This window comes from Pollachius pollachius (assembly GCF_949987615.1).
Source record: "Pollachius pollachius genome assembly, chromosome: 1".
Lineage (NCBI taxonomy): Eukaryota > Metazoa > Chordata > Actinopteri > Gadiformes > Gadidae > Pollachius > Pollachius pollachius.
Genome location: NC_136934.1, coordinates 1,597,243 through 1,609,821, shown reverse-complemented (window position 1 = coordinate 1,609,821; position 12,579 = coordinate 1,597,243). Strand labels below are relative to the sequence as shown.

Genomic DNA, 12,579 nt, shown 5'->3' with positions numbered 1-12,579 from the left:
TTATGATATAATAACTAATATGATACATTTAGCGACGGCATATAAGTATCGTTCATATTAATGACTTGTATCTTCCACTTTGTTTACTTGATAGTTGACAATACAAGGATTGAGTTTGAGAACTTTTCATGGTCAAGTCAAGTCAACTTTATTTATGAGGCACATTTGATTCACAAGGCGGATTCAATGTGCTCCACAAAAACACGATAAAACATATAAAAACAAAAGTCATTTAAAAACAAGATTTAAAATAATTAAAATACATGAAACGATTTTCAAAAATGCATGAACGACCTTTGAAGAAAAAAAAAAGTTGCATCATACTTAAGCAGAAAGCAGAGGTGAACATGAACGATTCGATGATTTAAATGGGTTAGTTTTCATACTTATATAAGCATATTATTTTATTTAAGTACTGCATCTCTGTATTATCACAGGATGCAGTATCTATCCTGTTTAGTCGACTTTGTTTACTTAAATAAATTCAAGCAAAAACAACAATTTAATCACAGAAATTAAAGACACACAAACAAAGTCCTGCAGCTCTTAGACTTTAGTCAACCAAAGTGCTGCAACAAAAAGGACCAAACCCCAACCGCAGTTCAGTCTTTGATTGCAACGTTTTCAGAATAAAATCCACATTCCAAAAAGTTCAAGAATTATTAAAACAACAAACAACGAATAGAAAAAAATAATCCTTTGGATCATGTTGGATTGGTTGTTTATCCGTTTGCGATGACTTGCACTTTAATGAATGTGTCTATTGAGCCAGTCCCTCAGAGGCCCCAGGTTCATCTCCATCCACAGGATGTTCTTCTGCACGTTGTCAAGGGCAACCTGCGTGACTCGGAGCTGCGACGCTTGCTCCTCTATGGACTGGAAGAAGGACCGCATCTGGGGTCACAGGGAGACAGAACGTCAGACAGACAGGCAGGCAGGCAGGCAGACAGGCACAGACAGAGAGGCAGACAGGCAGACAGACAGTCAGACAGGTAGGCAGACAGAGAGGCAGACAGGCAGACAGACAGACAGACACAGAGGATATCCATACAAGTACACAGATATGTTCCCGAAGGGAAACCTTTCCACTAAAACAGTATATTTGTAGGTGTGTAAGCATGGTGAGACAACATGGTAATTACATCCGAGAGGTCTTCTGCTGAGGAGAACCCGGCCGTCGTGCCGACTACTAGGCTCCTGATGCAGAATGAGCTCAACTGGAACCTGCAGAACAGAGATCAGATCCATTACTACTGGGGTGTGGCATGTCTCTAGGACCCCTCTTAAACAATCTCTCTTCAAAACACCTCCATGAGATTCTTCAACGATTCATTCTGTAATTTGTGCAAATTAGAACATTCAAGTTTGTTTAAAACTTTCAAATGGATTTGCTAAAGTTATACTGACTTTTGAATCAGGAAGCCCCAGTTCTTCTTGAAGAAGTCCCAGGCCAGCTGCTGTCCGTGTGGGTTCCTTGCCACCAGATAGACCAGAGTGGACAAGTCCTGATTGCGAATAACATCCCCTTCGAGGGCCATCTCCAGAAGTCTTTAAAAATGCAATGTTGCATTAGTTTGATAGCTAAAGTCATAACTTATTCAAGTTGCGCTTTGCAACAGACTAACAAAATAATAACTATGCACTAGAATCTAACTAAGTCAAAAATATACTATTCCTATATACAGGAAAGCAATCATGCAGTACATCATTTACGCCACACGGTGGCGCCACAAGCTGCTGTTAAACGGAAGGGGAGCGCGTGCACCTGCTCAGCTTGTTCCTGTCTCTGCTGCTGCACATGGCCGACAGGATCTTGTGTTTGAGCGTCTCCGACGGCGACGTGGTGTACGTGTGGAGGAGGAACTCCCAGCCTCGCTCATCCTGGGCCCCGACTGAATAAATGGTCTCCGTCAGGTCCACGGGCAAGCTGAGGACCGCCAGGGGGAGACGGGCAGAGCACACACACACCATGTAAGAGCCAGGGCCTGTGTTGAGCGCGCTGCTAAGCTACGGTCAGCGCTATGCCCGCAAACAGTGCTCTGGGCGTGAGCCCTCCAGCACTAACGGTGTCGGATACTGATGAATATTTAAGCACTGCAACATTAGACACTGCAGACCTGAGTGTTCCCTCGGAGTGGAGCCAGTCTGCGAATCTCTGATTGGCCTGCCGCAGGCAGGGGGCGTGGCCCAGGTCGCAGGCCAGGGAGATGACCTCTGACCTCAGGTGGCGCTCGGTCATGGAGCCCTTGTCCTCCCACGTCTGCTGGTCGATGACGTCACCGAAGAAGCGGAGGATGTGCGTCTGAACGGGACGACACACACACGCCGTGTCTCAGATACGTAGGATGTAGGATTAAGTAGAGATGCTCCGATCAGCCTTTTTGGGCCCGATCACCAAAACCGTGATCTGCCGATTGCTGATCACTGCCGATCACAGAATGGCAGGGGAATGGGAATCTTCCATATTTCAGTTTCTGTCCCAATACTCTTTATTTTTTCTCTTTGGATCCCCCATGACTGAAACATCAAAGGCTCAGCAGAATGTGACTGTCTTATACGGTACTGATATGTGCCTGCGTGCATACTGAGCAATGCAAGTTCTCAGTAAACGACCCTGAACGTTAAACTGCCTAGTGGGAGACATTGCTCTTCGATTTGTTTAGATTTGCGCGATTAACATACCTCATGTGATTCGCTTTTTTCATCGGCGCTTTTGGGGTTCTCCAATCAAACAGTTTTTAGCCAATATCGGCCGATCATGATCAGCGTCCGATCAATTGGAGCATCTCTAACGATAAACATCGGGTTGTCTAGGTCTCATCCAGCGTTAACCGCTTACGCAACCCGGGTTCGGTGCCTACAGGGTACGGAGGAAACGGGGTTTCCCGTATGCAGGTCAAGGGGCCCCGTGTGACCCCCCCTCACCCTGAGCATCTGGGTGACGGCGTGCTCCGCCGTCTTCTCCAACATCCTGTAGTAGGTCTCCAGGAAGCCAAGGCCCTTCAGGAGCGGCACCGCGTGGGTCTCAGAGGGCAGGTAGCCGATCAGGTCCAGGGCTCGGCCGATGGACAGCTTCCCCATCCTGCAGCGCGACAACATGGAAGATTAATCCACTACGGTTTGGATCACTTTAACATTCACATTCAGGGCGTTTAGCCGACGCTTTAATCCAAAGCGACTTACAATAAGCCCATTTGCCAGAAGAAAGAGAGACAACAATATATCTCTGTGGGTACAGTAAGGATGTTCATAGAACAAAGTGCAGTCACTAACCATCACCAGGTTAACCCATTCCCCGTATACAACAAAGATAGCTAGGATAAGATGCTACACAATGCTGAGTACTATTTTTAAGTGCCAGGACGTACAACATACAAGTGCGTTTCAAATTAAAACACGGACACACTCCTTGAGCACAACCGATCAAAAGCAGGACCCCAGGGATGCTCACACGATGAGCTGGAAGGCGTTGTGTATGAGGTGGGTTCTGTCGTGGTAGCTCAGAGCCGTGTGGTTCTCCCTCAGCAGCTGAGTGAGCTGGTCCCAGCCGCGGCCCTCGTAGTGGACTAGGTAGTACCCCGCCATGTCCGTGTTCACCTTCACCCAGCCCGCCTGGTCCCCCACGTCCACGCTGTCTGGAGGACAGCAGCACAACAACAGTCAGTCGTCTAGAGGGAGGGCAGGCCGGGGTCAGGTTCATTAGGAAACCCCTCCCTCCCTGCAGGCAGCCCTCCAAAGCCCCGCCCCCAAAACACATGACTAGCTCGTTAGCTTTAGCAACAGGTCTGCCACCCCAGGAGAAGACTCCGGTGTGGGGTTTGAGAGCCCAGCGTGTGGGCAGGTAGCCGGGTAGGGAGGGAGACGGACAGGTGAGCCATTCAATCATTTTATTCAGGCCAAATGAAATGATGGGACAGACTGATTACCAAAAATCATGGAGCACAACCCATAGTTGAAATAAGACAACTGGACTCAGGAATCAGAAACACAAGGCTAGTAATATTATCTTCTTGTATTTGTGGAGTCCATTAGGGTTAAGGTTAGTGTGTGTACCACAACAAATAGTACACACACACACATACACATACACACACACACACACACACACACACACACACACGGATGTGGCTCTGTAGGTGAGCTCACCTGCCTCTCACCTGTCTTTGTGACCATCAGGTGTCGATGCACTGTGCTAGACGAACTGGTCTTGAAGGTCAGAGGTATGTGCCAAAGGTACCTACAACATAATAACCAGAACCATTGAGTCAGGTCATGAACATGACCGATGATCCTTTCAATTTTAGGACAATTATTTTGTTTACCAAGCATTTGAGTTTGTCGTGCATATCCTTTCCATGGGCAAGGTAGTGTGTGTGTGTGTGTGTGTGTGTGCGACTGAGTGCGCATGTGTGTGTGCGTGCGACTGAGTGCGTGTGCGTGTGTGTGTGTGTGTGTGTGTGTGTGTGTGTGTGTGTGTGTGTGTGTGTGTGTGTGTGTGTGTGTGTGTGTGTGTGTGTGTGTGTGCGTGCGTGCGTGCGTGCGTGCGTGCGTGCGTGCGTGCGTGCGTGCGTGCGTGCGTGCGTGCGTGCGTGCGTGCGTGCGTGCGTGCGTGTGTGTGTGCCCACCCCTGCTGTAGCGTGGCCCAGACAGGGTCCGACGGCAGGACGGCCTTCAGGAAGCGTTCCTGTGTGAGCAGGAGGCGGGAGCCCTCCCTAGCAACCGTTACCAGGGGAACCCCCTTCTGCAGGGTCCAGGTGTTCATCATGGCCGTCAGGTTCAAGTGCTCTCCTGCAAACAGGTACTGCAGCCACAACAGCCAATCACAGATCGGTCTACCAAAGGCTGGTTATTGATTATTGACTGATTATTGACTGGTTAAGCACTTTAACTGATGACCTAGCGCTGGCTGAGCAGAGATCACCTGACTCGCTGGACCCCTGTGGTGAACTAGGACTGCACTTTGGGATTAACTGCACTACAAGGAACTGGAAATCACTAGCCTTGTGTCATGCTATTAATATCTACTCTGCACACCCGCTCTTGTTATTTATTAATGTCTTTGATATTATATTTATAGTATTTTTTTGTAGCCACAGCAATTCTGATCTGGTGCTGAGTCTCTTTGGAGGAAGGCGTCTGCTCAATGTGTAAATGTAAGAGCGTTGCATGAAATACGGCGTGGAAACTGTCTGCTCTGAGGAATTAGGCCAGCCTGAAAAAAAATGATTACCACGTTCTTCGAGGCTTGCCGGTCGTTGTAGCAGAATTTCCCTGAAGTGAAATCCTCTTCTGAGCAAGTCTGTGGAATGAATCAATTTTTTTTCAATCAACCGGAGTATATCGCTCAAGTGCGTTTGATTGATGAGAAAGTCCCACATTATGGTATGGAAGGTGAGTTATGTAGGTGGTGTCTCTTGCATTAGCCAGGCTGTCCCACAGGTCCTGGTTGTGGGCGTTGCTGTAGCTGAACTTGCGCAGGTATCGCACGATACCGCTCTGGAAGACCTCGTCGGTCAGGAAGTGTCTGAGCATGTGCAGAACGCACGCTCCCTAGCGGGGGAAATATCATGTGACAAACGTACAGAGAAGAAGAGAACCACTTTGCTGAGAGAGAGAGAGCTTTTTGCTGCATTACTAAATGTTAACAGCATCTCATGAGTTGGTGTGTGTGCTCCGCCGCCATACCTTGTCATAGGAGACTGTGTCAAACATCTCCCTGATCTGGGTGGGGTTCTCCGCCGCGCTGGAGATGGGTCTGGACGAGTTGAGGGAGTCCCGGCCCACTGCCGCGAAGCAGACGTTGAGCAGATACTCCTCCTATCAGGGGCAGAGCGCAAGGGAGTCAGTGTCCTACCTGCTCCTCCTCTAGAACCTCCCTCATGGAGGGCTGTATGATGAGACCATGAGAAGAAGCTCCTCCTCTAGAACCTCCCTCATGGAGGGCTGTATGATGAGAACATGAGTAGAGGCTCCTCTAGAACCTCCCTCATGGAGGATCTAGAAGAGAACATGAGTAGAGGCTCCTCCTCTAGAACCTCCCTCATGGAGGGCTCTATGATGAGACCATGAGAAGAAGCTCCTCCTCCAGAACCTCCCTCATGGAGGGCTCTATGAGGAGACCATGAGAAGAAGCTCCTCCTCCAGAACCTCCCTCATGGAGGATCTAGAGGAGAACCCCTTCCTGTAGCTCCTCCCTCAGGGAGGGCTGTATGCTGAGACCACGAGAAGAAGCCCTACCACGCGTAGCTCTGGGTAGGTGGCCTCCACGGCGATGTACTCCATGTATCGGGCGAAGCCCTCGTTCAGCCAGATGTCGTTCCACCAGACCATGGTCACCAGGTTCCCGAACCACTGAGGGGAGACCTGACATCAGTACCGACCACCTGAGCTTCCGCGGAACAGACCTTCTGAGCTTCCGCCTCTCCGGGTCAAACATTGGAACCGTTCAATACTAGATTTATATCATGTTTTCATTAGAGATGAGTGAGGTCAGATGAAGTCAATAGACGGGAAGGTCATCGTGTGACGTCGGTACCTGGTGGGCCAGCTCGTGGGCTATCACCATGGTAACCCAGAGTTTGTCGTGGGCTGAGGAGGAGCGGGGGTCATAGAGCAGGCTGGTCTCTCTGTAGGTGGTCAGACCCCAGTTCTCCATCGCTCCCGACTCAAAGTCTGGGATGGCTATGAGATCTGAGGGAGACAAGCAGAGTCCATCACACTGTACTGGGCCCCAGGAACCATCTCACATTGTACTGGTCCCCAGGGGCCCCATAAACACCCATACTATACTTGGCCCCAGGAATTGGCGATGGCACTTGAAGCGTGTTTATGTTAGCCCCCCGAAACCTCTTTGGGTCGAAGTGCCTGCCTAACAGGTGTGACGTGATGCGTACCTTGCTTGGGGAGCGGGTAGTTAATGTTGAAATATTTCTCATAGAAGTCCAGCGTCTTGACGGCGACCTCCAGAGCATAGTGGGTCTGCTGCAGCTTCTCTGGAGCCGCGTAGATGGACACCTGGGGAGGGTTTACTCTGTAATATAACATATACACCAGACAGAACCCCAATACCTAGCATCATGAGCTCACCTAACATAACATAACATGACAACAACAACAACACCTAACATAACAACCATACCTAGCATCATGAGCTCACCTCACATAACAACACCCAACATAACGACAATAACACTTAACATAACCATACCTAACATGACAACAACAACACCTAACATAACAACCATACCTAGCATCATGAGCTCACCTAACATAACATAACATGACAACAACACCTAACATAACAACCATACCTAGCATCATGAGCTAACATAACATAACATGACAACAACAACAACACCTAACATAACAACCATACCTAGCATCATGAGCTCACCTCACATAACAACACCCAACATAACGACAATAACACTTAACATAACCATACCTAACATGACAACAACAACACCTAACATAACAACCATACCTAGCATCATGAGCTCACCTAACATAACATAACATGACAACAACAACAACAACACCTAACATAACAACCATACCTAGCATCATGAGCTCACCTAACATAACATAACATGACAACAACAACACCTAACATAACCATGCCTAACACGACAACAACACCTAACATAACAACCATACCATGCCTGACAACAACCAGACAAAAAGGTGAGTGAAAAACATTAATATTGCAGTACCTTGACCCCAGAGGAGGAGGTCGCTGAGACGGATCTGAAGTCACAGATAACAAACGCCACGAGGTAAGTGCTCATCTTCACGCTGGTGGCAAAGTGGTCTTCCATCAGGTCCTCATTCAGTCCGACCGTCTTCTCCTGTAATACAGGGAATACAGTTTAAACTACACACTGGAAACATTGAAGTCCTGCTAGAACCCAGAAGGACTGATGGAACCAACACAAGACAATGTGTGGCCATGTGTCTTAACATGTCTTCCATTCAAATGCCTTTCATGTATTCTTTTAAATCCTTTGTATTTTATTGATTCTTTTAAATCCAGGAGTTTAAATGTCTCTTTTGAAATCCGGTTTTATTTTCTTGCGTGACATGTTTTGACGTGAAGCCCATTGAATCTGCCTTTTGTATGAAATGTGCATTATAATTATTAAGTTGACTTGACTGTGGCTAAACTCACTATGGGCATGTTGGACAGGGCGATGTGCTCAGGACTCCTCCGGATGGTGACGGTGAAGTTGGCTTTGAAGCTCGGCTCGTCGAAACAAGGGAAGGCCTTCCTGGCGCTGGTGGGCTCAAAATGTGTGGAAGCAAGGACCCTGGGGAGACAGAGACAGCAGGAAATTAAATTGTGTCAACAAACAGTGGAGGATTTTGTTTAAAATGCAGAAATATTTATTTTATATATATATGACATCCATTAGAACTGGCCCAATCAGGACAGTGAGACGTCTTACTGGTACTGGGCCATCCAGCCTCTGGTATGGGTGAACCCTGCTGGTATGTGTGGTGTCCCAATATCCATACTATCCGTACTTCCTATACTTAGTTTGAGCCGCCATCTTAGCTACGTAGCGGAAGAGGCGGAGCCAGGCTGAGCCAACGTCGGCGCATTTTCCACATAGCCTGCATTAATGGAGTCATTTTGTAGTTTTTAAAGCTTTTTAGCGTTTTTATAGCTGCTAGGCGCAAAGAGTTCCCCGTTCAAAGCGGGATGTTTATTGCGGGGGAGGAGCCGCGACGGCAGACGTGATCGTCATTCCCGGTCAGTGCAACACGGAGTAATCGGTTTGGAACAACACTGACATCTGAAAATCTGCGCACTTAGTGAGTGCGGATAGTGTACTACGTTTAAGGGTACTCATGGAAGTATGGATATCGGAGCACAGCAGTGGTATACATGGGGGTCCGGTCCGGGTGGAGGGCCGGACCCCCATGTAGACCGGTCTTCATGGGGGTCCGGTCCGGGTGGAGGACCCTCACCTGGTCTCTCCCGCCCCGGTCTTGTAGCTGCTCTTGTAGAAGCCGTAGAAGCCCTCCGTCAGCTCCGCCCCAAACTGCAGGTGGAGGAAGTAGGTGTGGCCGCTGCTGAGCACCCGGGGGGAGAACACCGCCACCTGCTCGTGGCCCGGGTGGTGGAGGACCGGGAGAACCTGCAGAGACACCTCCAGCGTCAGCCCTGGACCTAGCAATATGACGCTTTGTTCTGTTGGGTTTTTCTACTTTTCGTCTTTATATTCGTCTATTCTTAATTGTTGTATTAGCACTTTGTGGTTCAATCATCTGTAGCGCTATATAAATAAGACTTGCATACTTTCATAAAGTTAGTTTGCTGCTTGTTTATCACAATACACCCAAACAGACCAGAGCTAGCCTAGCTAGGTTTGGGTTCTCATTGGACTGAGCTAGCCTAGCTAGGTAAGCATTTTCATTGGACAGAGCTAGCTTAGCTAGGTGTGTGTTCTCCACTGCACAGAGCTAGCCTAACTAGGTTTGAGTTCTCATTGGATAGAGCTAGCCTAGCTAGGTTTGAGTTCTCATTGGATAGAGCTAGCCTAGCTAGGTGTGAGTTCTCATTGGATAGAGCTAGCCTAGCTAGGTGGGAGTTCTCATTGGACTGAGCTAGCCTAGCTAGGTGTGAGTTCTCATTGGACAGAGCTAGCCCAGCTAGGTTTGAGTTCTACATTGGACAGAGCTAGCCTAGCTAGGTGGGAGTTCTCATTGGACTGAGCTAGCCTAGCTAGGTGTGAGTTTTCATTGGACAGAGCTAGCCTAGCTAGGTGTGAGTTCTCATTGGACAGAGCTAACCTAGCTAGGTGTGAGTTCTCCACTGGACAGAGCTAGCCGAGCTAGGTGTGAGTTCTCCACTGGACAGAGCTAGCCTAGCTAGGTGTGTGTTCTCCACTGGACAGAGCTAGCCTAGCCAGGTTTGAGTTCTCATTGGACAGAGCTATAGCTAGGTGTCAGTTCTCATTGGACGGCAGCCTACCTGCTCAGACAGGGCGGCCATGCTGTGGTCCAGCAGCATGGCGTTGGAGATGTTCAGAGCCTTGCTGTGGAGCACCACCCAGTTGGTGTCGTTCTTCACCTCCACCTGGACCCTGACGGAGCCGCTCACCTTCAGCTCCGTGAGGTTAGGGTGAAGTCGGAGCTCGTAGTGGACGGGGACGATGTAGCTGAGGTTAGGAAACACAAACCAGAGGAGAACGATCTGAAATGACACTCTGCGACGCGCCGACGTTTGTCTACCGATGCGTGAAGGTGCTGAACATGGGTGGTGTACTTAGGGAGGCGCAGGTGGCTCCAGGGGAAGGCCAGGTCGGCGCCCCCCCAGGTAGAGGTCTCTGCTGGGGGGCCGGGAGAGGAAGAGGCCTGGTGGGCCGACGAGGACCGGAACATGGCCGCCAGGAGGGACAGCGTGAGGAGCATCACCATGGACATGTTGGAGGACATGTCTGCTGCTATGTAACGGCTTATCATGAGGATATGAGGAGTAACTAATATATTAGTTACTATTAGTAAGTAAAATGAGGACCAGGGTGGGGTGCAGCGGTCTAAAGGTACGGCCTGGCGGTTGGGGCCACTGACACGCTGTCAGGACAGGTTCCTGGAGGAAATGCCCATGTTTAAGAAATGTAGAAACACCTTCAGCGAACCTGGAAGGAGACCAAGACAAAGTCACAAAATGTTTATTCGTACATATCTGCAGTTAATAATCCATCTGCAATATGTTGATGTTGTCATTTATCTAACGCACGAATGTCACATGGCGGAACTTGTCCATTCTACAGATGGACTTATAGGCCTTGTAGGAAATGATCGCGAATACATCGACAGATACCACTACTATACCAGAAGTAATTCTAATTCACAATCACTAGACAAGAAGTCTACGTGCAGCCGAACCGTAAACACAAGCACATGACGCAGACTGAACGGGACGGCGGATCTATTCCGGTCAGGAGCAGCTGGAAGGGGTTCAGAGGAGGACAGAGGAGGACAGAGGAGAGGCGAGCTCTGCACCTCGCTCACATGTCCTTGCAGGCCTATTAGTTTAATATGTGGATGATGCGATGGAACCCCCCCGTCCCCCTCCCCTCCGTCCCCCTCCCCTCCGCCTATGTCGGACAGCGAGCTGATAGGCCGACCTACCTGTAGTTTCTGCAAGATGTGGCGAATAAACGCAAGGAAGAGTGTCGTTATACTTTCGCGCATCCGGACTGCACGCTTGATAATGGACGAATTAGTTTCATTTTCTGTTTTGAGATCCCGCCCACCCGTAATTCAAAATCGGTTGCGTGCGCGTTCGTGTGGGTGTCGCTGTGTGTTTATGTGTCAGAGGGAGTCACTCACAGAAAGAGTGCGATAGAGCTTATGTGTGTGTGTGTGTGTGTCTACAGTTGTCTATCTCAGGGGATTGATACGATCAGTGTGTGCTTTTTGCTCTGTGTTTGTATATGTGTGTATTATGTGTGTACTGTGGCGAGCAGCACGGGAAGGACAAGACGGGAGCCCAGATTGAAGCAATTATGCAGTTCCGTGCCCCATACACCGCACGACTACGGACTGACTTTATTAACCACCAACCACAAACATGGAAACCAGCGCACCCACTAAACGAACACGTCACTCTCGGTGACGGTGGCGGCAACGATGCACACAACATGTCAACACTCAACAACACACAACTAATTAACTACCCCAACCCATTAACCCCACTCAACCCAACAACCACACTGTCCCCGAAAGGGTCCAAACCCCCAGGATAAATGAACCCCCCAGAATCCCTTGCGCAACTGAACGAGCGCCTACACCTGTGGTCGCCACAGTATTTTTGTATATTTGTGCTTGCATTTGTTGTGTGTGTGTGTGTGTGTGTGTGTGTGTGTCAGTACGTGTGTCAGTGTGTGTGTGTGTGTCTACAGTTGTCTATCTCAGGGGATTGATACGATCAGTGATCTCACCTCGGTGGGATGGCAGGTGGGGCGTCTGTGGTTTCCCGTCCACCTGCAGCAGCAGCTCAGCTCCAAACGGTCCTTCATGTGTTTCCTGACGTCTCCAAAAGTACAACACAAACAGCAGGTAAACAAGAGGAGTGTTCCATGAGCCCCGCGTCGCAGCGCGTCTGTCTCTCCCCTCGGTCTCCTCCAGGGGAGGTGTGAGACACGTGATGCAGAGGTGGGAATCTCCAGCCATCCGAAGCATCTGAACATCGTGCTAATCCCAGCCTCACCAGGGAGCCCCTCCCCCCGGGGGGGGGGGTGTCATAAAATAACGCACAGGACTAGTATCACATTACACACAGCTTATTGTCACACAGCCCACCCCTCCACAGACACACAACAGAGACGACAACAGAGTCGACAACAGAGACGACAACAGAGTCGACAACAGAGTCGACAACAGAGACGACAACAGAGTCGACAACAGAGACGACAACAGAGTCGACAACAGAGACGACACCAGAGTCGACAACAGAGTCGCCACAGAGCTGCAGCAGGAGTGGTATGGCGGAGAGAGCCGGCGGTCTGCTGTACCTCCCCATCATCAAGGCTGGTCTTCTCCCCATCATCTACCTGTGGGCAGGTAAGG

General features: G+C 49.4%; 1 protein-coding gene across 1 annotated transcript; it reads right to left on the bottom strand.

Moving 5' to 3' along the window:
* Positions 1 to 123: 123 nt before the first annotated feature.
* erap2 (endoplasmic reticulum aminopeptidase 2) lies at positions 124 to 11,234 on the bottom strand. The gene is made up of 21 exons (XM_079748973.1): positions 11,140 to 11,234; positions 10,271 to 10,643; positions 9,977 to 10,163; positions 8,971 to 9,140; positions 8,168 to 8,306; positions 7,713 to 7,847; positions 6,894 to 7,014; positions 6,536 to 6,690; positions 6,238 to 6,351; positions 5,686 to 5,817; positions 5,419 to 5,550; positions 5,231 to 5,299; positions 4,626 to 4,801; positions 4,158 to 4,237; positions 3,452 to 3,635; positions 2,926 to 3,082; positions 2,118 to 2,302; positions 1,766 to 1,927; positions 1,408 to 1,548; positions 1,143 to 1,224; positions 124 to 894 (listed from the first exon to the last, which is right to left on the bottom strand). Exons 2-21 carry the CDS (start codon positions 10,465 to 10,467, stop codon positions 748 to 750), a joined length of 2,865 nt encoding a protein of 954 aa, XP_079605099.1. The 5' UTR covers positions 10,468 to 10,643; positions 11,140 to 11,234; the 3' UTR covers positions 124 to 747.
* Between the last annotated feature and the right edge of the window lie 1,345 nt (positions 11,235 to 12,579).

What these genes read in the sequence shown, in the direction of transcription:
- erap2 (XM_079748973.1), bottom strand. Translation starts at nt 10,467, where the DNA reads ATGATAAGCCGTTACATAGCAGCAGACATGTCCTCCAACATGTCCATG. An exon ending in TGTGGGACAGCCTGGCTAAT is followed by an intron (nt 5,300 to 5,418) that starts GCAAGAGACACC and finishes TTCATTCCACAG; the next exon opens with ACTTGCTCAGAAGAGGATTT. An exon ending in AACGCCTTCCAGCTCATCGT is followed by an intron (nt 3,083 to 3,451) that starts GTGAGCATCCCT and finishes GTCGCGCTGCAG; the next exon opens with GATGGGGAAGCTGTCCATCG.